The 22591-nt window shown below is 51.5% G+C and overlaps 1 protein-coding gene across 2 annotated transcripts; it reads left to right on the top strand.

The window, feature by feature from the left end:
• Positions 1–3551: 3551 nt before the first annotated feature.
• Positions 3552–21318, top strand: Synm (synemin). 2 transcript variants are annotated; one of them, XM_070043167.1, is made up of 5 exons: positions 3552–4472; positions 9225–9349; positions 16411–16481; positions 17213–19641; positions 20488–21318. In XM_070043167.1, the coding sequence occupies exons 1-5, from the start codon at positions 3660–3662 to the stop codon at positions 20791–20793; spliced, it is 3744 nt and encodes a 1247-aa protein (XP_069899268.1). In that variant the 5' UTR covers positions 3552–3659; the 3' UTR covers positions 20794–21318. The 2 variants fall into 2 exon arrangements, with proteins under 2 accessions (XP_069899268.1, XP_069899267.1); XM_070043166.1 differs by having other exon boundaries at positions 17213–21318.
• Positions 21319–22591: the final 1273 nt, after the last annotated feature.

Below are 22591 nucleotides of genomic sequence, written 5' to 3'. Positions count from 1 at the left end.
CGAAAACTCATGATTCAATTTTCCTTATGGAAAGTCATTACTCAATTTATGGCCCTGAGTCACGTAGACCCACCCACCAAACGAGAGCCCCGCTGCCTCCCGGGCAGTGAGTGCTGTTTCCATTTGCAGCCCTTCCCCAACTGGATGGCAGCCACGTTCCCCAGAAGCTGGAATGCCCGTGGCTTTTTAGAGGGGTTGAGTGCAATCTCAGTCCTGTTGCTGATAACACAATACTGGGGAAGTTATAAAGAAACGGGGCTAGAACCTCATGGCACGAATCCAAGGTTGAGTGGCTCTATTTGGTGACAGCCTTTGGTTGGCAAGTTCCCATGGTAGTGCAGGGTGTCACCAATGTTGTGGCCTGCCTGTCCCTCCATCTTTGTCTCTCTCTCTGGTGGTATTAGGGTTTGAACTCAGGACCTCATGCTTAGCAGGTAGGGCTCTTTGCCATTTGGACCAATACCACCAGTCCTTTTGGCTTTATTTTTCCCATAGGCTCTCAGACCTTCTGTCATGCCAGCTATAGATTACAATCCTCCTACTTCATTGTTACTTCATTTCTGACTACCCCCCTCCCCCACCGCCGCCAACAGGCTGGTCTCAAACGTCAATCCTTCCATCTCTGCCTCCCGAGTAACTGGGACTACAGGTGTGAACTACGGTGCCTGGCCTTTTCTCTTTCCTCTTCAAGCCACCAGTCTTTAACCCTGAGGACCGTCACCTTGATGACCTGATCTAATTCGAATCACTTCTCGAAGAACTCAATTCTATACACTGTAATTAAGTCCCCTCCTCCACTTGATCACCCCTTGGGGCCTACTCCCCAGGCCACATGCAAATGCACAGGACATGGCTCTACTAATGAAGAGAAGGAAGTTATGCAGATGAAGTTACTGTACATTTTCTTCATCTGACAAATGCTATTTTCACACCTTTGGAAAAGGCAGCCTCCAAACCAACTCTAAACACCTGCTGTGATAAACAAGCACTTGCTCACTAGAAATAGCCGGAAGAGCCATGGAGGGCTGAAGGGGGGGCTCTGAGAAAGAGAGGCTGTGTTCCTACAAACAACTTTTCCACACCAAGTAGGTATAATGAAAGACACTGTGTCCCGAGGCCCTCTCCCTCCTGTCTGCTTTTATTCTTGGAGCAGTCTTAGGAAGAGTTAGCCTCACTTGACAGATGAGTAAACTGAGCCTGGGAGGTTCAAGAACCCAAAGAGAGGGGCGGGGGAGAGGGACTGGGGACTCACGCCTGTAATCCAAGTCTGTATCAGCGACTTGGGAGGAAGCCATTTTACCTGAATAAGGGAACAGGATCAGAGAGGCTGTCCTCTCAAGGTCACGCACCAGGATGCCAAACTCAGTCTCCCCCCACCCCACCCGCCGCCATATTGTGCTCAGCTCAATCCTTCAAGTTAGACTGGCACAGGCTTCTTTTCCTGTCTGGCCAGATGCCAGGAGCAAGTGTACCACTCCATCATGAACTTAAGATGTACAGGAAATAACACGTTTGTGTTTTCTGTATCTAATTTCTACTTTGAGCCTCTATTTCCAGTGATGGGTAATTTAACCATCACAGCTAAGGCTGCACAGCCTCCAGCGCCCCCTGCAGGGAGGTTGGTCAACGCACAAGACGCTGGCTGGAGATGCAGCTCCTTCCAACCTGGGCTGAGAGCTCCAGGATCCTCCAGGCTCAGCCAGCACCCTAGGGTGCTAAGGATGCCTTGCTTCCCATTCTTGCTGTTTCCTGATATAAATAGCCCTCTCTCTCCATCCAGCCCCTTACTCCCTTCCCTTTGGGAGATCAAGTCTGTTCCATGCTTGCAACCTCTAACAATACTTCCATCCTCCAATTTAGGAACTGTGTTTTTCTGTGTGTGTGTGTGTGTGTGTGTGTGCGCGTGCACACACACACGTGCACATGTGCATGCCATTCCTAGGGCTTGAACTCAGAGCTGAGTGCTATCTCTTAGCTTTTGTGCTCAAGGCTAGCATTCTACCATTTGAGCTACTGCTCCACTTACAGCTCTCCCTTCCTTCCCTCCCTTCCTTTCCTCCCTCCCTTCCTTTCCTCCCTCCTTCCTTCCCTCCCTTCTTCCATTCCTGCCTCCCTCCCCCTCCTCATTCCCTCCCTCCCTCCCTCCCTCCCTCCTTCCTTCCCTCTCTCCCTCCCTCCCTCCCTCCTTCCCTTTCTTTCTTTCCTGTTAGTTGGAGATCAGAGTCTCATGGGCTTTTCTGCCCAGGCTGGCTTCTAACAGATCCTCAGCTCTCAGCCTACTGAGTAGCTAGGACTGCAGATGTGAATTACAGGTGCCTGGCAAAACTGTGCGTTCTCAGGCAAATTACTCAACTCCTTGAGCCTCAGTTTTTCGAGGATTAAGTAGGATGTGATTTTGGAAAATGAACAAACAGTACTTGTGTTTCCTCCTCCTGTTTCCTGGTGGGCTCTTCTCTTCTCTATCTGGGTAGCTCTACACTGCGGCAGGATTTCAAGCAGAAGTGAGACAGAAGGTTGTGACGTTCAAAATCCAATACCTCGAAGGGCACAGAGCAAAGAAAACCTCATGAATCAGAGCAAAGCATCCTCCTAGGAAGAGCCGCAGATGCGGGAGGAGCTGGCTCACCTTTGCCTGCCCAGCCAGGCAAAGCCGGGCAGGTTTCCGGATATTAACCTGACGAGTGCGGCTCAGTCCAGGAGTTTGTGGTCCAGTGGCACTCCGGAAGGATGCCCTGAGTACCCTCTCTGTCCCTCCCCCTGGCCAGGCAGGTTTGGGGAATGTCACTGCTGGGTCCTCTCTGGGCTTAACGAGCAGGAACTGGGTGCCACGAGCACCTGGCCACGACCAAGCCCTCTGTCCCACACCTTGGTGCAATTTAGCCACGACAGAGTGTCAGGGGATTCAGACCTGAGAGAGAAACCCCTACCGCCTGCAGACTGTATTTTGGTGCCCATTAGTGGGACTTGAACTCAGGCCCTCGGACTCTCAGCTTTTCAACTCTAAGCTAGAGCTCTACCACTGAAGCCACTGCTCTATTTCTGACCTTTGGTTAATTAATTGGAGATAAGAGTCTCACGCACTTTCCCGCCAGGCCTTTTATAGATATAATATGTATAAAATACACACACACACACACACACACACATATAATAGAGCCATGGATGATGTCCCAGTATATCTCACTTTTTCATTCATGAACCCTAGCGCTTTTGGGGGTGCCGCGGGTCTGCGTGAGAGCCCTGGCCCTTGTCCCTTCTCGAGGCCTTGCAGGGCGATGGAGTCACAGCCAGCAAACAATCCCACCTTCGTCCTGCACCCATGTACCTGCGACCCAAGAAGGGGTCAGCGTCGACCCTGCGGTCTGACTGGCAGGGGGCGCTGTCGAACCGCAGTGGCCGCGCGGGCCGCTTTCTGATTGGCTGGAGGTCGCGGGCAGCGTTCTGATTGGCTGGAGGCCGCGGGCCGCGCTCTGATTGGCTGGAGTCTGTGTCCGCTGCTTCCCACCCAGTCCGCTAAGTGCCGGGTCTCGCCCGCCACGGTCCCAGTCTGCGGGACTCGGAGGCAGCGGCGGGGCCGGAGCGGCGGGGCCGGAGGGGACAAGATCAGGGCGGGAGGGCAGACACCGATCAGCCGGCCAGAGCCCCGCACACCCAGCAAGATGCTGACCTGGCGGCTGCAGACCCGGGCTGAGAAGGCCGAGCTGCAGGAGCTCAACGCCCGGCTCTACGACTACGTGTGCCGGGTGCGCGAACTGGAGCGGGAAAACCTGCAGCTGGAGGCGGCGCTGCGCGGCCGGCGCGGGGCGGAAGGGCTGCGGGCCGAGGATCGGGCCCGCTGCGCCGAGGAGGCGCGCGTCCTGCGGCTGCAGCTGGACGAGCTGAGCCGGGCCACGGCGGTGGCCGCGGGCGAGCGCGACGCGCTGTGGCGCGAGCTGCTGGAGCTGCGGCGTCTGGACGCGGAGGCCACGGCCGACCGGGGCCGCCTGGAATCCGAGCTGGGCGCCCAGCGGCGGGAGCTGCAGGAGGCGCTGGGCGCACGTGCCGCCCTCGAAGCCATGCTGGGCCGGTTGCAAGCCGAGCGCCACAGCCTGGACGAGGCCCACGAGCGCCAAGTGCGGGAGCTGCGCGCTCTGTCCTCCGGCCTGACCATGCACTACCGAGCCGCCCGCGGCCCCGGCCCCGCCGCGGCCCCGCCGCGCCTGCGGGCGGTGCACGACAGCTACGCGCTGCTGGTGGCCGAGTCGTGGCGGGAGACGGCGCAGCTGTACGAGGACGAGGTGCGCGGGCTGGAGGAGGCGCTGCGGCGCGGCCAGGAGAGCCGGCGCGAGGCCGAGGCCGAGGCGCGGCTGTGCGCGCAGGAGGCGGACGCGCTGCGGGCTGAGGCGCTGGAGCTGGAGCGGCTGCGCGCGCAGTTGGAGGACGAGCTCCTGCGCATGAGCGAGGAGTGCGGGCTGCAGGCCGAGGAGCGGCAGGTGGGTGTCTGGGAACCTCGAGCCCTCCCGGGTCACCCAGGCCCAGCCCCCGCTGCGCACGATCGGGGTGGTGGGGAGACTCAGGCCTGAAGGGTTCTGGAATGACTTAGAGCCCTGGGTGCAGAGAGCTGCTTTATCTCGGGACCACAGGGCCCTGGCATCTCCCTGAAGAAAAGTGTGGTCCTCCGCTCCCAGTGACATGCATGGGGACAGTCCTCAACATCTTGTTAGATCTTGGCGGGACTGGGCACATCCTGGCACACGATCTTGTTAGTTCTGGGTTCCTTCGGCTTCCTGTGTTCCATAGATTTGCTCCCCAAAGTGAAATAAGAAAGTTCTCTGACTTCCCAAAGTGGCAAAGACATTTCTTACCTAGATGGTGCCCGATCTTAAATAGATTTCCCCATACGGTATTTTATTAAATTTATTTCCATGCAGTACTTGGGATTGAATTTAGGGTCTGGTGCTTGCTAGGCAAGCAGTGTGGGTTTTTGTTTGTTTGCTTGTTTCTTGTGTGGGTTTTTTTTTCTTTGTTTTTGTTTTGCCAGACTCATTTCCCCGCTGCAGACAGCTGGCTGCTGCTCCCGGTGTGGCTGTTTGTTTTTTTATTGGTTTGTGTTGGGGGGGGGAGGGGAGCAACCAGGGCCTAGCTGTTTTGCTCACAGCATGAGCTGACGTCAGCTCTCTGGGCAATGTTAAAAGGATGGGAAAGCAGGTCCCTGTGGGATGTTATTACAAGTGCAGAGGAATATACACAGTTGTCATTCCAAAATGGCCCAGCCCTAACCCTCTGATATCCCCTGGGACACCTGTAGCTGATTTATTGTCTGCACACCCGTATAGTCCAAGTGTCTGGCTCCTGCCCTGGCCTGCCTCAGCTGGGTTTGGAAATATTCCCAAGTCACACTATCACTGTTTCTCAGGAACATCGTTTCAAATAACAGGAACACAATTTCAGAAAGTGTTTTTGTTTTGTCTTTTTTGGACCAGTATAGGGGCTTGAACTTATGGCCTGGATGCTGTCCCTTAGCTTTTTCCTCTCAAGGCTGGCACTCTACCACTTGAGCTCTTCATCTGGCTTTTGGTGGTTAATTGGAGATACGCGTCTCTCAGACTTTCAAGCCCAGGCTGGCTTCAAACTGTGATCCTCAGATTTCAGCCTCCTGAAAAGTAGCTAGAATTACAGGTGTGAGTCACCAGCACCTGGCTGTTCCATGTGGTTTAATGGGACATTAACTTACACACACACACCCCTACACCTCCACTCCTGGCACAGGAGCAGTGCAGCAGAGGCAGCAGCACACAATTACAGTTTCTCCTGGTCCGTCGGTCCCCTGCATAGTTTGTGAGGGAAAGAATTTCCCCAGGAACCCTGGGAAGAGAGGTCCTTTGCATGTCCTGTGTGCCTAGTCTGTAGGCAGTGTCGTTTGCTGGCCTGGCCTGTGCCCCAGGTTTGCCAGAGCAGAGTTTGCTGAACAGACTCACAAGTTCGCAGTACTTAATATGGCTTGGGTCAGGCGAAGCCTGAGGAGCATGCTGGGAACTGTACACAGAATCCTCGATGACATTTGTAATTTATGCCAGCCTTTCTGGGGTAATATGGAGGTTTTTCTCGTGGGAGTGAGGACTTAGCCACTAGGATGATTATTTGTGTAAAGGAAAACTTCCTTTTGATTGGAAGGGGTATGGGACTAGCCACGTGGTTAAGTTTCCTACTGGGGCCTGAACTCTTGACTCTGTCACCAGGCAGGTTAAGCTCTTAATCACTTTTGTGACTCTGAAACAAGGTACTCATAAGAGTCTACATTTATTCTGGGTGTTTTGTTGTTGTTGTTTGGTTTTGGGGGGATCCCTACTGGGGTTTGAACTCAGGGCCTGGGTGCTTTCCCTTAGCTTTTTCACATAAGACAGATGCTCTGACCCTTTAGCGACAGCTCCACTTTGGGCTTTTTGCTGCTTGGTTGGAGTCTCATGGGCTTTGCTGCCCATGCTGGCTTGGGCAGTGTGATCCTCAGATCTCAGCCTCCTGAGTAGCTAGGATTATAGGCGTGAGCTTTACAAGGGGAAGCTGAAGTGGGGTGAGGAGAAAGTTCATTCCTTTGCCACTAACAGCAGCACACTTTTCCTGGAAGAGTTGGATCTCATCCCTGCCCCCAGAGTTCTCCTTCTTTCCCAGGTTTTGACAGCATTAGGTACAACCTTTTGGTTGGGATTAGCACCCGGTGTCTGAGGCTGCAACACTTCTGGCTTGGCCCACAGTTTACAAACTTCTGGCAAAGCGGAGCCCAAGTTCAAGGCTTCCTTCCCTCAGGGGGATTGTTGTGATTCCTGGGGAAGCCCTTGGGAGCCAAGAAGCTCCCAGTTCCTATGTTCCCGCCTCCCAAAGCCAACAGATTTCCCGCCAAGTGTGGGGAGCTCGGACTCCCATGTTGATAGGACTTGAACTGTAATTATTTTTAAGGCCTACATCCCCCCTTCATATTTAGTGACAATCCAGACCTATTGTATGTCCCTGGGAGGAGAGAGGCCCCACTGGAGCAACCCCCGTGGACTGGCTGGGAAGATTTGCGGGTGAGGAACTGAGTTCATCTGACCATGGGGGGAAGGGGAAGAGATGACAGATTCTCAAATATTAGTGCTTAGGCATTAAACTTCCTATATTAGAAAGGACACACACTCATTTATAGCACATTTCATATTCTAACCTTGTATTTGAGTATGTATTTTTCTCTGAAACAGGGAAACAGTTTTAATAGTGATGCTTAACTATAGAAAAGATGTGACTGTCCTGATTAAATGTGACATGGCTTCTTGCTGAAAGTAAGGGCTGGCAAAAGGCTGGCTTCGGCCAACCACTTATCTGCAGATTCGGTCAGTGTTTGGGGTTTGTTTTACGTAAAGGGACCTGGGACATTAGCCAGTCATCTGTAAATTTATGCCTTGGTCTTAAAAGTTAAGTGAGTTTTGCTTATATTTGTTTATTCATTTATTTTTAGCACTCTTTTTTTTCCCATCAGTCATGAGCTCTGTCCCTGGAGCCTTTTCCACTCAAAGGTAGCACTCTACTACTTTGAGCCACAACGCTACTTCCAGTTTTCTGGTGGTTACTTAGAGATGAGAGTCTCACATACTTCCCTACCCGGGCTGGCTTTGAACAGCAATCCTCAAATCTCAGCCTCCTGAGAAGCTAGGATTACAGGTGTGAATCACCAGTGTCTGGCTTATTCTTAGCACTCTATGTTTAATGAGAACTTTGAATAATTGTTGGCTTAGAGATGGAAGTGTCCTTGAATGCAAACTATTTGCATTTGTCGTACAGTTTTTTAAAAATGACCAATCAACCCAGTTGTAATATCTAGCGTGAGTTCGTCCATTGATTTCTGGCATTCTGTATTTATTGTAGTCTCTTTGTATCTTACTGGGAGCCCAATAGTAGTGATGGAGTTCCAGCAGCATTGAAAAATATATTCCTTTTCTCTTAGACCTATAGTTTTAAAATTCTACAAAGGTAAGCATTTATAAGTGTGGCTTAGTTTAGTTAATTATGTTCCCCTTACAAAAGTATATGGAGGGGCTGGGAAGGTGGCTCAGTGGTAGAGTGCTTGACTTGCATGCCTGAGGCCCTGGGTTCGATTCCTCAGCACCACATAAGCAAAAAGAAAAAAGTCGGAAGTGGCGCTGTGGCTCAAGTGGTAGAGTGCTAGCCTTGAGCTGACGAGCTGAAGGACAGCGCCCAGGCCCAGAGTTCAGGCCCCAAGAAAAAGTATATGGACTAGAGAGGAGCACTGGTGGCTTACACCAGAATTGAAGTTTGAAGCCAGCCTGAATAGAAAAGCCTGTGAGATTCTTATCTCCAATTAACTAACAAAAGCCACAAGTGGAGCTGTGACTCATGTAGTAAAGCACCAGTCTTGAGCAGAAAAATTTAAGGCATACCTCCCAGGCCCTGAGTTGAAGCCCCAACATGGGCGTAGAAACAAAAAGCATCTGGAAGGTTGGGAATATGTCTTAGTGGTACAGTGCTTGCCTAGCATACATGAAGCCCTGGGTTCGATTTCTCAGTTCCACATAAACAGAAAAGGCCAGAAGAGGCTCTGTGGCTCAAGTGGTAGAGTGCTAGCCTTGAGCAAAAGAAGGCCAGGGACAGTGCCTAGGCCCTGAGTTCAAGCCCCAGGACTGGCAACCCCCCCCCACCGCCCCCAAAAGAGCCTGTGGACTTCTGCAGTGTTGACATATTTGCTTGGCTATGCAGATCATTGGACCGGAGAGCAACAAGCCAGATGAGGGGCCTGAACCAGGTGGGAGGGGCCATGTTAGAGTGCATGCACTGACCAGCAAGCACTCTTCAGCTTCCCCCGCCCTTTCCCTGCCAGGTTGTTTTTTCACCATCTTGGACTTGGGTCTTCCTATCTCCTCCTCCTGAATAGCTGGGATGACAGGCATTGTTGTGACTCATGGCTTATTTTTTTCCCCATCACATCTAGTTGGATGTATTTTAATAGCCTGGTTAGGTGTATTGGCTTTCTGAGCAAACCAGTGTCTGAAACAGAGGTGAATCTGAATAAACTCAGCCTCTGTTATGATCAGAACGGCCCAACGAAGAAGCCAGGGTCCTACCAAAATCCTCCATGCGTAATGCAACCCACCTTCCAGATGGAAGAGATTGTGTCTTTGAGATCATTTTCACATGATGACCGCTCTTGATATCTTCCATCCAGGTCTCAGATATAAAAGCCCTTCTGTTCTCTCTAGAGGGTGATTGACTGTCTGGAGGAGGAGAAGGAAGCCCTCACCTTGGCCATGGCTGATCGATTAAGGGATTATCAAGAACTTCTGCAGGTGAAGACCAGCCTCAGCCTGGAGGTGGCGACCTACAGGTAAGGATGCTGCCCCCTCAGAGACTTCTGAGGCTTTGTGAAAAGCAGAGAGCAACCCCCCCACCCTCCCCCGTGTGGCCAGATAACAGTGTTCAGGGCCAAAGGGAGGAAGAGCTGGGGTGTGCTCAGATCCCATTGGAGGATCCCCAACCCCCCAACCCCCCACCTCCCAGCCACAGCACTGAGCCGTGCATCCTCCTCTACTGATTTTATGTCCTGGATTACAGTTCAAGGGCTTTGTATGTGCCAACTCATTGGATCCTGGGAGTTAGAAGCTGTGTTTACAGGTGAACAAATATAGCCAAGGGATGTTTCAGAACTAGAAAGTGGAGGTCTAGAAAGTAGAATAAGAATCCTAGCTACTCAGGAGGCTGAGTTCTGAGGTTTGAGGTTCAGGGGAAAGAAAGTCCATGAGATTCTTATCTCCGGGTAAGCACCAAAAAGGCAGAAGTAGAGCTGTGACTCAAGTGGTAGAGCACTAGCCTTGAGTATAAAAACTCAGAGACAGTGCCCAGGTTCTGAGTTCAAGCCCCAGAGAAAGGGTAGGAGGGAGGAAAGTAAGAAAGGAAGAGAGAGGGAGGGAGGAAGGAAGAAAGAAAGAGGGAAGGAAGGGAGGGAGGGAGGGAGAAAGGGAGGAAGGGAGGGTGATAGGGAGGGAAGTAAGAAAGGAAGAGAGAGGGAGGGAGGAAGAGAGGAAAAGAAGGAAGGAAGGAGGGAAGGAAGGAAGAGAGGGAGGAAGGAAGGAAGGAAGGAAGGGAGGATCAGGACTCAGGACATCCATCTACCTGTTAAGCCATTGCTTCAAATGGCTGCGCACAGACTCTCCTTATTACTCTGTGTCACGAGATCACCATGGAAGTCTTGGGCATCTGGCTTTACGTATTGGATTATCCACACCATTTCTGATGGTGGGAAGGTCCTAAGGGCCTTTGAAGGGGCTGGGCGCTGAGCAGGGCACAGAGGCGGTCAGTTCTCCACAGCCGGCTGTCCCCTGTTGGGGTGGCCCTTGCTTTTCCTGCATGGCCATTGATTTTTGACTGGAGGTGATCTCCTTCTGGAAGCTCTCATTCGAGAGAAGATTTCTCCAAGGTGGGTGGGATGGGCCTGTGTTAGTAACACCTCAAGTTAGAACATCTAGTCCCCACAGAGGGAGTTGGATTTTTCTTTCCTTTTCCTTTTTGTAATTGTAAGGTTAATTAAATATACCAAGTCTAATCAGGTAGCCAATAAAGAGAACACCACTTGGTATTCGGGCTGAGGTCCGACCTGGGTTTAGGTAGGGAAGGGGCGGGGAGAAGGTGTGGTCAGGTGAGGGAAGGTGTAGTCACAACTGGATACAGATGTGACCTCAGGGCCTGGGACCCTCCCACAGTCTGTTGGGGGTGATGGGGGCAGCCCAGGTGTGCCAGTTACCTAGGTAACACAAGTGCTGGGTGGAGACTTAGCCAAGAGGAGGGAGGAGTCTGCCTCCCCCCCTGCCCAGGCTAGACCTTACAGTAATGGTTCTCTGGCTTGGAAAAAACTCATTCTGTTCTCTGTCTCTCTGGAATGTCCAGACCTTTCCTTCCATCACTGGGCCTGGCCTCTAGTTCTCAATCCTAAAAAAGCCAGGAGTGCTCAGCAGGCACTTATGTGCGAGGTCAGGACCTGCGTTTGCTGCGGGGCGCTCACAGCCTACCGAAGCCGCTTAGCTTTTCCCAGGAGCTCACATTGACTGGGAGCCATTTTTGCTGGAGGCCAGAAGCCAGACTGTGGGCAGGGACAGAGCAAATTGTTCCTGTCTGCTTCGGTGATGGATTGACCCGGCCATGTCCTGTGGACTTAGAAGTCTCTGTGCTTCTCAGGGGGGGGCGTGGGGGTGGGGAATGAGCTATGCCAGGAACCTGAGATGATTCTTGGCCCAGTCTTGGTACAGGTGGCTGGGTCGGAAGGCTAGCATCGCCCCAGACCTCCTGCCACCCAAGATGTATATAGATGGTTAAATAGCCTAACTCATTTCCTTGTATAAATGTGTTTTGTTTGATTCCCTCCCTCCCCTTCCCCCCCCCCCCAGTCTGTGCTGTGGCTCAGGTTCTAAGGGCAGGGGTGGAAACTCGTGTTTATGTCAGTGTATGATCTGATGACGCGTAGTCTTTGCAAACTATGACCCACCATCTTTAAGCAAGTCGGCCTCCTTCTTACCCTTGTCTTACCGAGGACAATCAGCTCCACGAGGCTAGACTTGTTCCCCCTAGTGGCTTCATGCTGATTTGCCACCTGGCTTTCCCTGTGGTGGCCATGACCACACAAACTGCTTTGTTGACAGTCATTGCCCTGGGACTCATTAGATTGAATATCTTTTATAGAAGAAAGGAAAAGGACGATGGCTGTTGAAATTGTAAGGCATATTTGCTGCAGATTTTTGTTTGGCTTTGTTTATGGGTTTGTTTTAGTATTAACAGAACTCAGGGCCTTGCGTGAGCCACACATCCAGTCCTTTGCGCTTTCATTATTCTGCAAATCAAGTCTCACTGTGTGTGTGTGTGTCTGTGTGTCTGTGTCTGTGTCTGTGTCTGTGCCCAGCCTTGGATCAAGATCCTGCTACTTCCATCCCCTGAATAGCATCAATTGCAGCACTGGATTTTTGTGCTGCAGCATATCATCTGCTGAGCAAGGCCAGTTCTCAATGGGTCTGAACTCTTTCCCAGCCTGGATAGGTTGCTTTTCCTACAACCTTCACAGGAGAAACATAAATCATTACAGAATATTGAAACATGATTTCTAAATACAGGCTTCTAACTTACAAATGAACAGAGAATTTGATAGAGTAAGTAAGATATTATAGAATGAAAACCAGGAAAACATCAAAGAGTTCAAGAATGAAGCTTTCCATCCAACATTGTGGATGCCAGGATCGCCCTGGCTGGCAGGTGAACATGGGAATGAGACCTTCCAGTGTCTCTGGCCCCTGGCAAATCTTCGTTGTTCATGTTCTGAGGAATAGCAGAACAGCCTTTGTCTCTCTGTTGATCATAATTTTTTGCCCGTCCCCGCCCCTCGGTCCCCAGTTTCTAGTATTGACCTAGAGATGGCATTGGGGATGTGAGTTCCAAATGAACAGATCAGCAGCTGAGGGAGATCAGCAGCGTCACTGGATTCTTCTTTATCTGAATCGGTGGCCCTTCTGACCCTTCAAGGTTCAGGTCCTGATGTTGCCTGTGGGAAGGAGAGGCCTGGCTTGTTTCTCCTCCCCTACCTCCCCATCCTGTGATGTCCCTCATGTGACCAACCAGCTGTAGAATAAAAAAAAAAGTCTGGGGTAAGCCAGGCTCCGTCTGTGGACACACCTTCCACTGTGTTCCATGCAGAGGCGCAGAGAGGCAGATGCATCCTGTAGCCTCCCTTCTTTTACTCATAGCTCCACACCTGCAGGCAAATGCCATGGGAACCAGCCCTGGCCCCTGGAACCACAGCAAGCTCCACACAGGTGTCCGTTCTGGAAGCATCCTCTGCCTGCCTCTCCCCTCCCTCTTGCCCTCATTTCTGGGAGGTAGTCTGTGTGGTGGCCTGGCATCCCACCGTGCCAAGCAACAGCGGATATACCACGAAGTTCCATTAGGATCATCTATCCTAGACAGACAGCCCCCAGTGTGGGGCTGGTTCGGACGCCGGGTGGGCCATTAAAGCCTGGGACCTGGCCAGAGGCCACATTACTGCTCAGTTCTGTTCTGTGGATTTGTGTGGGAGTCCAAACCAGGGACTGGGTTTTCCCATAACTTCTCTGGTTTGCCTGCTAGACAATCTGCCAGCCTGTGGAACAGCGTGAAATGCTCACTAATAGCCTGTGATTCAGGAGCTTGGCATTTCTCTCTCTGTGGCCTCGGGGCAGTTTTCCTCCATTGCTCTCAAAATAGCCAGATTTGGTGGGAGCCTCTGAGCACGCTCCCTGTATTTCTTGAAAGTTGGCCGCATCTAAAGCAGGCTCCCGTTTCTCAATCCTCTACTGTTTCAGGAGGCTGAGATCTGGGGAATCACAGTTCAAAGCCAGCCCCGGCGGAAAAATTCTACACGACTTTTCTTTGCAATTCACCAGCGCAAAAGCCCCAACGAGAGGCGAGGCTCAGGTGGTAGAGCTCCCAGCTCTGAGTGGAAAAAGCTGAGCCACGCCCCAGAGTTCAAGCCCCAGAATCAGCACAAAACCAAAACCAAAAATGTTGGGTGCATCTGTTCCTTTGGTTCCAGGCACACAGGCACTCCGGGGACGCCTTTCAAACCTGGTGCTGGGTGTTCCGGTGAGATGCGCTCTGCCTTGTGGGGTCTAGCTCTTGGTAGGGACTGGGAGTGGTTAGGGACGTTTAGGGTGACATCCAGCAGATGGCATTTTTCTTCCTGAATCTGGCATGAAGGCCTTGCCTGCAGGATTCGTGCTGTGACGTTCGGATGCAATGTCCACCATCCCTGGCCTTACGGTAGTCCTGGGACCTGGCAGGGGAGAGCGTGGGAGGGCAGGCTGTGAGGATTCCAGCAAGCCCAGGGCCTTTGGTGAAGAACTCTCTCCAGGCTCCCCCCTGCATTGCTGGTGGAGGCCAGGCCCTTTGGGAGCAGCCTGGCTCTTGTAAGCACATGGATATGAGGTAGACAGGAGGAGCTGAGCGGGGCCAGCCCTGCTGGAGGGAAAGGCTAGGGCTGGGTTTCATTCTTCCTCCAGACCACACACCCCAGCTGGCTCCCCACTCAGGAGCCTGGCTCTGTAGAAGCTTGGAGCTGCTTTGATTTAGGGAGACAGGAGCAGAACGATTCCCTGTGGGATGGTGGGCAGACAGATATCATTGAGTCCCTGGGGTCTTTCCCCGCCGAAGGTCTTCTGTCCTGACTCAGGGAGCCTGCTCCACATGGCTTATGGCACCTGAGGCTTGCTTTGAGCAGGATCTGAGTGGAGACTGGCCCTCTGTCCTTGCTGTGTTCCGGCCTCTGGCTGTAGGATGCTACCTCAGCGATCCTGGGTGCATATCTGTGGAGCTCAGAGCATTGCACTTACTCCACAGGCCTCAGAGGTTTCTTGGCGATGGAAGCTATTTGTGCTCCTGGCACCCAAACTGCTTGGTCATGAGGGTGTGGGATTAATGGACGGGTGTTGTGTTTCCTGGCCTCCATCCTGACTGGAAGGACTGAGGCCCTGGCCTTCGCCTCTGGTCTTTCCACATGGGTGCATTTTAGTCACTGCTGATGTGGCCAGCCCTCTAAATGCACCCCCTTGAGCATTGTGTGTGTGAGAGAGACAGACACACAGATACAGAGTGTGTATGTATGTGTGTGTGTGTGGTCTGTGTGTGCTAGTCCTGAGGCCTAGGCACTGTTCCTGAGTTTTTGTGCTCAAAGCTAGTGCCCTACCACTTGAGTCACAGCTCCACTTCTGGCTTTTGTGGTGGTTAGCTGGAGATGAGTCTCATGGGCTTTCCTGCTCAGGCTGGCCTAGAACAGTGATCCTCAGATCTCAGCCTCCTGAGTAGCTGGGATTACAGGCGTGAGTCTCCCATGCCCAGCTCCTGTGGGCTTTTTGCCTTTCTTCTAGCTGTCTGAAGGAGGGTCCGCCTCTGTGGGCATCATCTGGGAATCATCATCTCAGTGGAAATAAGCCTTTGTATGGTTTGCCTGAGTCACCAAGCCCGGCGGGGATCTAGGCTTCCTCTTCTGTTTTCCTGCCTGGCTCTCGCTGGTAATAACCAGCATTTCCCAGCGGGCTGTGCTTCTGGATACCCTTTGCCATTCACTGTATATTTCTCAGAGCTGGACTTAACAGACACCCTTGTTACTCTAGCAACGAAACCACAGAGCTCACAGCCTCTGGCGGCCTTGAGGTCTCTGGAGAGACCCTGTTGATGGACACCCCAGGGCTCCGACTCCAGCACCACGCTGTGGCCTTCAGGCCACTCCTTGTTCAATGCCAAAGTCTGGAGAATGATGATACTTTCAAAATGTTGGAGTTAGGCATAGCTGAAGAAGCCACCCAGTCGGGTACTTCCCAACATTTTTTTAAAATTCATTTTTAATCCGTTATTAAAAAAAGAAAACCAGGACAACAGTGCTACCCTGGAGGCAGAAAGGCCTTGGAGTGTGTGTGTGTGTGTGTGTGTGTGTGTGTGTGTGTGTGTGTGTGTGTGTGTGTGTGTGTGTGTGTGTGTGTGTGTGTGTGTGTGTGTGTGTGTGTGTGTGTGTGTGTGTGTGTGTGTATTTATGTGTATGCTGGTCCTGGAGGGGTGTGTGTGTGTGTGTGTGTGTGTGTACCTGAGGGTCTCTAGTTCTTCCTTTTCCTTTTTAACCTGCTTGCCTTTGTCTCTTTTCTTTTCTTTTCTTTTTCATCTCCACAATATCTTCATAGGTCTGGGACTATGACTTGGTGGTACAGCACTTGCCTGGCTTGTGCAGGTCTCTGGATTCCATCTCTAGCAACACACACACACACACACACACACACGTGCACACACACACACACACACACACACTATATTCCTATAGACTCCAGTTTGAAAACCACAGATGCAGCTCAACTGCCCAACTTGGAGCAATAATGCCACTCCCCACTCTGCTCCATCAGCTCTGCAGGCTGCCTGTCCCAGATTCCCCCGTGATTTCTGGTGGAGGGCTAGCTGTATCGGGATGCTGTAGCCCAGGTAGAGTGCTGACCTGGGCACTGATTCCCAGAGAAGCAAGATCTCCCCTCCTCAGCCCATCTCATCAATGCCACCTTGTGCCTGCCCTTCCTGGGGTGGGCGGGGTTCTCTGTACTTACATCCCCGGCCCACACATTTTCCTCACTTGGCTCGTATCTGTTGGGCATCTGCCAGGCAAGCACCTCTGTGTGGGTTCCAGAGACCTGGCAGGGAGCAGAGCAGTGGAGCGGGGCAGGGGTGGGGGGCAGCTGCAGCCCTGAGGTGCGGCCCCGGGCCCAGCCACCTCTCCCTACAGTTCATGGCATCGTGACAGTGTCCTCACTGGCCAATACTGTCTAGGATATTTTATAATCGAGGTGCAATCTTCCATTTTCAATGGCTTTTTTAATGACTTCAGAAATATTTTTGCAGAGCCTTGTTGGAAGGAGAAAGCAATCCGGAGATAATCGTCTGGACAGAGGAAGTTGCCAACATGCCACAAGGTAAATAAATGTAAGAAAAGCTGACTAACTTCACGGCGAGAAGACAGGCTGCTCATGTTCAGTATAGATGTGATCTCTCTCTCTCTCTCTCTCTCTCTCTCTCTCTCTCTCTCTCTCTCTCTCTCTCTCTCCTCTCTCTCTCTCTCTCCTCTCTCTCTCTCTCTCTCTCTCCCTCTCTCCTGAACCCAGGGCTTGTGTGCTGTCCTGTCCTTGAGCTTTTTGTGCTCAAGGCTGGTGCTCTGCCACTTGAGCCAGAGCTCTACTTCCAACTTTTTGCTGGTAGATTGGATACGAGACTCACAGACTTTTCTTCCTGGGCTGGCTTCAAACTGTAATCCTCAGATCTCAGCCTCCTGAGTAGCTAGGATTATAGGCGTGAGCCACTGGTGCTGGCAGTCTCCAAGCTTCTTAAAGGGTTGTAAAGACCTTATATTTGCAAACTAAATCTACTTTCACAGCTTCATACTATGCCCAAGAAAGAAGCTATGAATCAAGATTTCTAGTTGTGAACTTTGCTATCAGGCCTTAAGTTTTCACATACTTCTGTAGGGGAGGGGGTGTGTCTCCCTTGCTTTTTGCTTGGACTAGCATCAAACTGCATTCTTCCTAATCTCCAGCTTCTGAGTAGCTGGGATTACAGGTATGATCCACCACACCCAGTAGACTTTTATGATGAATAAAAGATAATGATACCTATCCTTGTAATGAACTCTTCCATTCCATTCCTGCAGATTTCAGAAACACATCCTACCACTACACTGACTCACTATTACAGAGGAAAAATGAAAGAAATCTGCTTCTAAGACAGAAAGCACCCCTGGCATCTGTAAATCACAGCTCGGCTCTATATTCCAATGGAGTCAGGTACCTGGGGTCCCAGACAGCCACACCTGTCAGAAGTGCAGCCACACGAGGAGTCCTGACCCCAGGCTATTCTTCCTCCGCTACCACCCTGCAGGAAAACACTTATGAAAAAACCATCAAGAGTCAGACCAGTTTCAGAACTGTCTCTCCAACCCTTGGTCTTGGAAGAGATACAGATGCTTACGTGAAAACATTCCCTAGTAGACCGAAATCAGAAGGTACCAGAGACATCCTTGCTCATTCGGCCCACGAGTCACTCCGTGAGGGCCGAGACAGCAGGACGGGAGCCGGGGAGCGTGCTCGGTCACACGAGAGGAGTGTCATTCTGGGAAAGAAAATAGAAGTGGAAACCACCAAGGAACAGGAACGAGAGAGACCAGGAATTGTCCAGATAAAACCAGAAAGGAAAATGTTCGATTCGAAAGAGAAGGCATCTGAGGAGAGAAATTTAAGGTGGGAAGAACTAACAAAGTTGGATAAAGAAGCGAGAAAGAGAGAAAGCCAGCAGTCGAGAGAAAAAGCCAAAGGGAAGGAAGCATTGAAGGAGAAAGATGTCAAAGGAAGAGAGATCCCAATAACTCTAGAAACATCCCAGGGCACCCGACCGGAAGTGTCCGTGAAAGGTCTCCAGACACTCAGGAAGAAGGATGCAGGTGACAGCCAGGACACGGAAGCGGTAAAAAGAGAGACTAGGTTCAGGCTGGACACCAGGCACACCACCAGCTCTCTGCCAGGTGATCCCATGACCGAAACGATCGCTGAAAACATTGTCACCAGTATCCTCCAGCAGTTCACCCAGTCTCCCGATGCAGAAGTATCTGCCGATTCTTTCCCAGACACAAAAGTCACTTTTGTGGGCAGGCAGGAGCTTCCTGGTGGCAAGAAAACCAAGACGGAAATAGTCGTGGAATCCAAACTGAGGGAAGACGTAGATGTTTCTCAAGAAGCCGGCCTAGATTACCTTCTGAGCCAGAATGTCAAGGACGTGGGCCTGAAGGGGAAATCAACCGAACAGATGATAGGAGACATAATCAATCTGGGGTTGCAAGGAAGGGAGGGGAAGGCAAAGGTGGTCAATGTGGAGATTGTGGAAGAGCCCATGAGCTACATAGGTGGTGCGGAATCCCCCACCCCCTTTCAAGTGGAAGAGGCTGATGACATGACTCCCAGCTCCATGGGGATTGTCGAGGAAGAGGAGGAGGAAGGAGAGACGACGGATGTCCCATTCTCCGATCGCCAACCTGAAAAGACCAAGCAGGCCTGGAAAAACAGACCTCTCGTGGAAGAAGTGACAGAGGCAGGTGACTCAGAGGGAGAGCAGAGTTATTTTGTGTCGACCCCCGAGGAGCACCCTGGGGGGCTTGGCAGAGACAAGGACGAAGGCTCGGTATACGGACAGATCCACATTGAAGAAGAGTCTACCATCAGGTACTCCTGGCAAGACGAGATCGTGCAGGGCACTTGTCGGAGAAAGAGGGGCCACGTGACAGGTGAGAAGGACAGGGATGTGGAAGCTGTGGATATCCTGGCTCCCCCCTTAGGGGGTGGCCTGGGTTCCGCCCACTGGAAGGAAGAAGCTAGTGGTGAAGTACACGCAGAGCCCACAGTCATCGAGAAAGAAATCAAAATACCCCACGAACTCCACACCTCCATTAAGCGTGTCTTCTCCAAGGAGCCCCGCCACGAGCTGGTGGAGGTGATCGGGCAGCTGGAGGAAACCCTTCCCGAGCGCATGAAGGAGGAGCTGTCCGCCCTCACCAAGGAGGGCCAGGGCGAGCCAGGGAGCATGTCGGTGGACGTGAAGAAAGTCCACACCTCCGGGGGCGGGGCCGTGACCTTAGTCGCGGAGGTCAACCTGTCACAGACCGTGGATGCCGACGAGTTGGACCTGGAGGAGCTGAGCCGAGATGACGCTGGGGAAATAGAAAAGACAGTCGAGGCAGTGGTCAGAGAGAGCTTGATCAAGCGACCCAGCCGGACAGCTGGCAGCCCGGACAGCGAGGACGGGACAGAGGTGCCAGCGGCGGGCATTCGCTTCAAGCGCTGGGCCACCAGGGAACTGTACAGCCCATCCGGTGAGTGGGATGACACCATCCAGGCCTCTCGCGGCACTGACCGGCCCACCGTCCAGGGCCCAGTGTCAGCCACTGTGGAAGTCAGCAGCCCACGGGGTTTTATGCAATCTCACGTGGTAGAGGATATCAGCCAGTCTGGGAGGCATGTTAAGCTAGGCCCCACTGCCGTCTGGAGGACCGAGCGGGTCTCCCATGGAGCAGCTGGTGCAGAGGTGTTGGAGGTAAGTGGGGACCTGAGGCCAGCAGGCAGCTCAGTGGGTGCCAGCAGCTCTATGAGGTTCTTTCCCTCAGCTTCCGGTCAAAGTCAGTTACCGCCGGAAGTCATCTTCCCAGGTCCTGACCCGGAAGAGCCTGGCCTGGCCGGGCAGTCTACAGATGTTGATACATCTGGAAGACGCAGCCCCTATGGTTTCCAGCAGTTCCACGCTGAAAAGGAAATTCACTTTCAAGGTTCCATTTCTGGGTCAGCCAATGTTGGGGGTAACTTGGAAGTGGAAGAGTCCGTGGGTACTCACGCTTCTGTCAGCCACCTCCAGTTAGGCCCCAAAGAAGGGTTCAGGGGGGAAATCCAGTTCATAGCCCCCCTCCCCAACCAAGTGGGATGGGGGACCAGAGAGGAGTCACCAGGGAACAGCACACCCGTGACGCACGTTACCACGGAGGAGATAGTTTCCCAGCCGGTGGAATTTAGTGACTCTGGGTGCACCTTCCAGGGAGATGGCTCAGCAGACGCCATCCCGGCCACTCAGGGTCATGACATTGGTAGGAAAGTGCTCCTGACTGAACAGAGAACATTCCAGAGGCTCATTTCTGAATCTCCAGGGGGGCAGAGAGCAGGGGACGCAGGCACGGCAGTGTCGTCGAACTGGAGTCGGTCCTCCAGGCACATTCAGCTAGGTCCCGCAGAAACTAAAACCTCTGAACACATCGTCAGCCACGGGTCCATGTCCAAGACATCCACATTTGGTGGTGCAGTGGCCTCCTCAGAGCTAGGCAGGGGAGATGACAGTCATAGCCCACTAAGTCCCATTGCACTGGGGCCCAAAGAAACTTCATTTACCTTTCAGGTGGACCTGAATAACGCAAGGGCGAGCCCCAGCCGAACCCCAGGGGCAGACGCTTCTGACTCTGGTAGCTGGAGAGCCACAGACAATAGGGATGATCAAGAAGCGGGCAGGAGCTTTCAGCCTTCTGTTGGGGATGAGCGCCAGGCCCGTGCAGAGCAGGGGGCAGAGCAGGCTGGGTTTGACAAGATGGTGCAGCTACAAAGAATCGTAGACCAAAGGTCAGTGGTTTCGGATGAAAAGAAAGTGGCCCTCCTCTATCTAGACAATGAGGAGGAGGAGGAGGAGAGTGATGGACATTGGTTCTGACAAACTGACATGTTCTGATCTACCTGGCATCTTGTTTGGAGGCGTGCCAACACGGCTAAAAGGCTTTCCTTAATCTATGGCATGGGAAAAGGCTCATGATCAAAACTTCCTCTCTGTACATTTTCTTTGGAGAACTCCAGGCAATGTCAGGTTCACTTCAGATTTAATCTGTAAGGGTTCCAAGGGTAATTTGTGCCCTTAATGGCTTTGGAATTTCATTTTCCTATTGGAACTTTTACAAAATATTTCTTAGTCTTTTTAATTTTTTAAAAAATCGTTGCCTTTTCGAACTTGGTGACGTATAGTTAATGCCCATAAACCTAGCTACTCAGGGAGGCTGAGATCTGGAGGATCATGATTAGAAGCCAGCCTGAGCAGAAAAGTCCTGAGGGATTACATCTCCAAGATAATCAGCAAAAGGCTAGGATGGAGGTGTGTTTCAAGGTGTGGCAAACAAGTAAAATGTCCTGAGTTCAAACCTTGGTACTGGCAAAAAAAAAAAAACAAAAAAAAAACAAATACAAACAGCAACAACAACAACAAATCCACCTTTCTCTGAGTTTTTCTCCCCATTTGTGTGGAGTTTCTCACCCAGTCACAGAAACAGTTTGCAACTGTTTGAAGCTATAAACAAGATGCCTACCACATTAACCTTAACCAGATTGAAATAATATATATTCAAGAGTAGATTTTTGTTTGCATGTGCTAAATGTGAAATAATAGTCATAAATAATCATAAACTAACATTTAAGGGAAAATACATTTTTCTCTTTTTCTATGTCTTTTCAAAAAGGAAATCATGTAAAATAAGCAAGACTGTATGTTACAAGTATCTACCAAATGATTTCTTTGGGAGACAGCTTTTCAGAGATTTAAATTCATTTTAAAGGCTGGAGTGAATTGCTTTCTATGTGTAAAAAAAGTTTGTGGAGCGGACTGCTGTAGTCTAATGTGGCCTTTTGAATCTACCTTCCTGCTGTGTTCATAGAGCTTCTTCTCAGGGTGGGGAAGGGTGGGAACGGTTGATAGTGTAGCTTCTTTGTCATGATGTTGGGTCATATGAAGTACTGCTATCTGAACACTCCGTTCCTGCTCTTACCTAAGCTCTAGAGTAGCCAACGACTGTCAAGGTCTTTGAACTTGAGCTTCTCCCAGCCTTAGCTTTCAGCAGTAGAACAGGAACCCCCATTCAGCAGTGAGAGTGTAGAGCTGCTACCCAAATGGCAACTCATGCTTGTAATCCTAGCCACTCAGCAAGCTGAGATCTGAGGATTCCCATTCAAAGCTAGCCTGGGTAAACAAATCTAAGAGACTTTTATCTCCAATTAACTAACAAAATGCCAGAAGTAGAGGTGTGGCTCAAATGGTACAGTGCCAGTCTTGAACAACAACAACAACAACAAAGAACTAAAAAGCAAGAGTGTCAGGCTCTGAGTTCAAGACCCAGTACTGGAACATGCATGTACCAGTAGAAGAAAAGAAGTGGATGGTGACCTTCAAAGAAGCTATCTGAACATCCCCCCTCCATGGGATGAAAGTCTTTCTGAGCCTGAAGAACAAAGGGGAAACAATTACTTCACACCAACTTCATGGGCATGTTCTGCACTTTCCACACAAATCATGCAGTGTGTGTGTGTGGGGGGGGTAAAGAGCCCCCAGGATGGGCCCTGAAGGATGACAAAGGCCCTCTCCCCACCCCCCTCATGGGCCACAGATGTGAGCCTCCCGATGTGTGTCACTGTGCAGATGAAATTAGGATAGGCAGGTTGGTTTGGATTCATTTCTCGTCACACACGGG

The sequence above is a fragment of the Dipodomys merriami genome, unplaced genomic scaffold (genome assembly GCF_024711535.1).
Source record: "Dipodomys merriami isolate MVZ:Mamm:240054 unplaced genomic scaffold, mDipMer1.0.p SCAF_33, whole genome shotgun sequence".
NCBI lineage: Eukaryota > Metazoa > Chordata > Mammalia > Rodentia > Heteromyidae > Dipodomys > Dipodomys merriami.
This window is presented reverse-complemented; position numbering and strand designations above follow the sequence as displayed.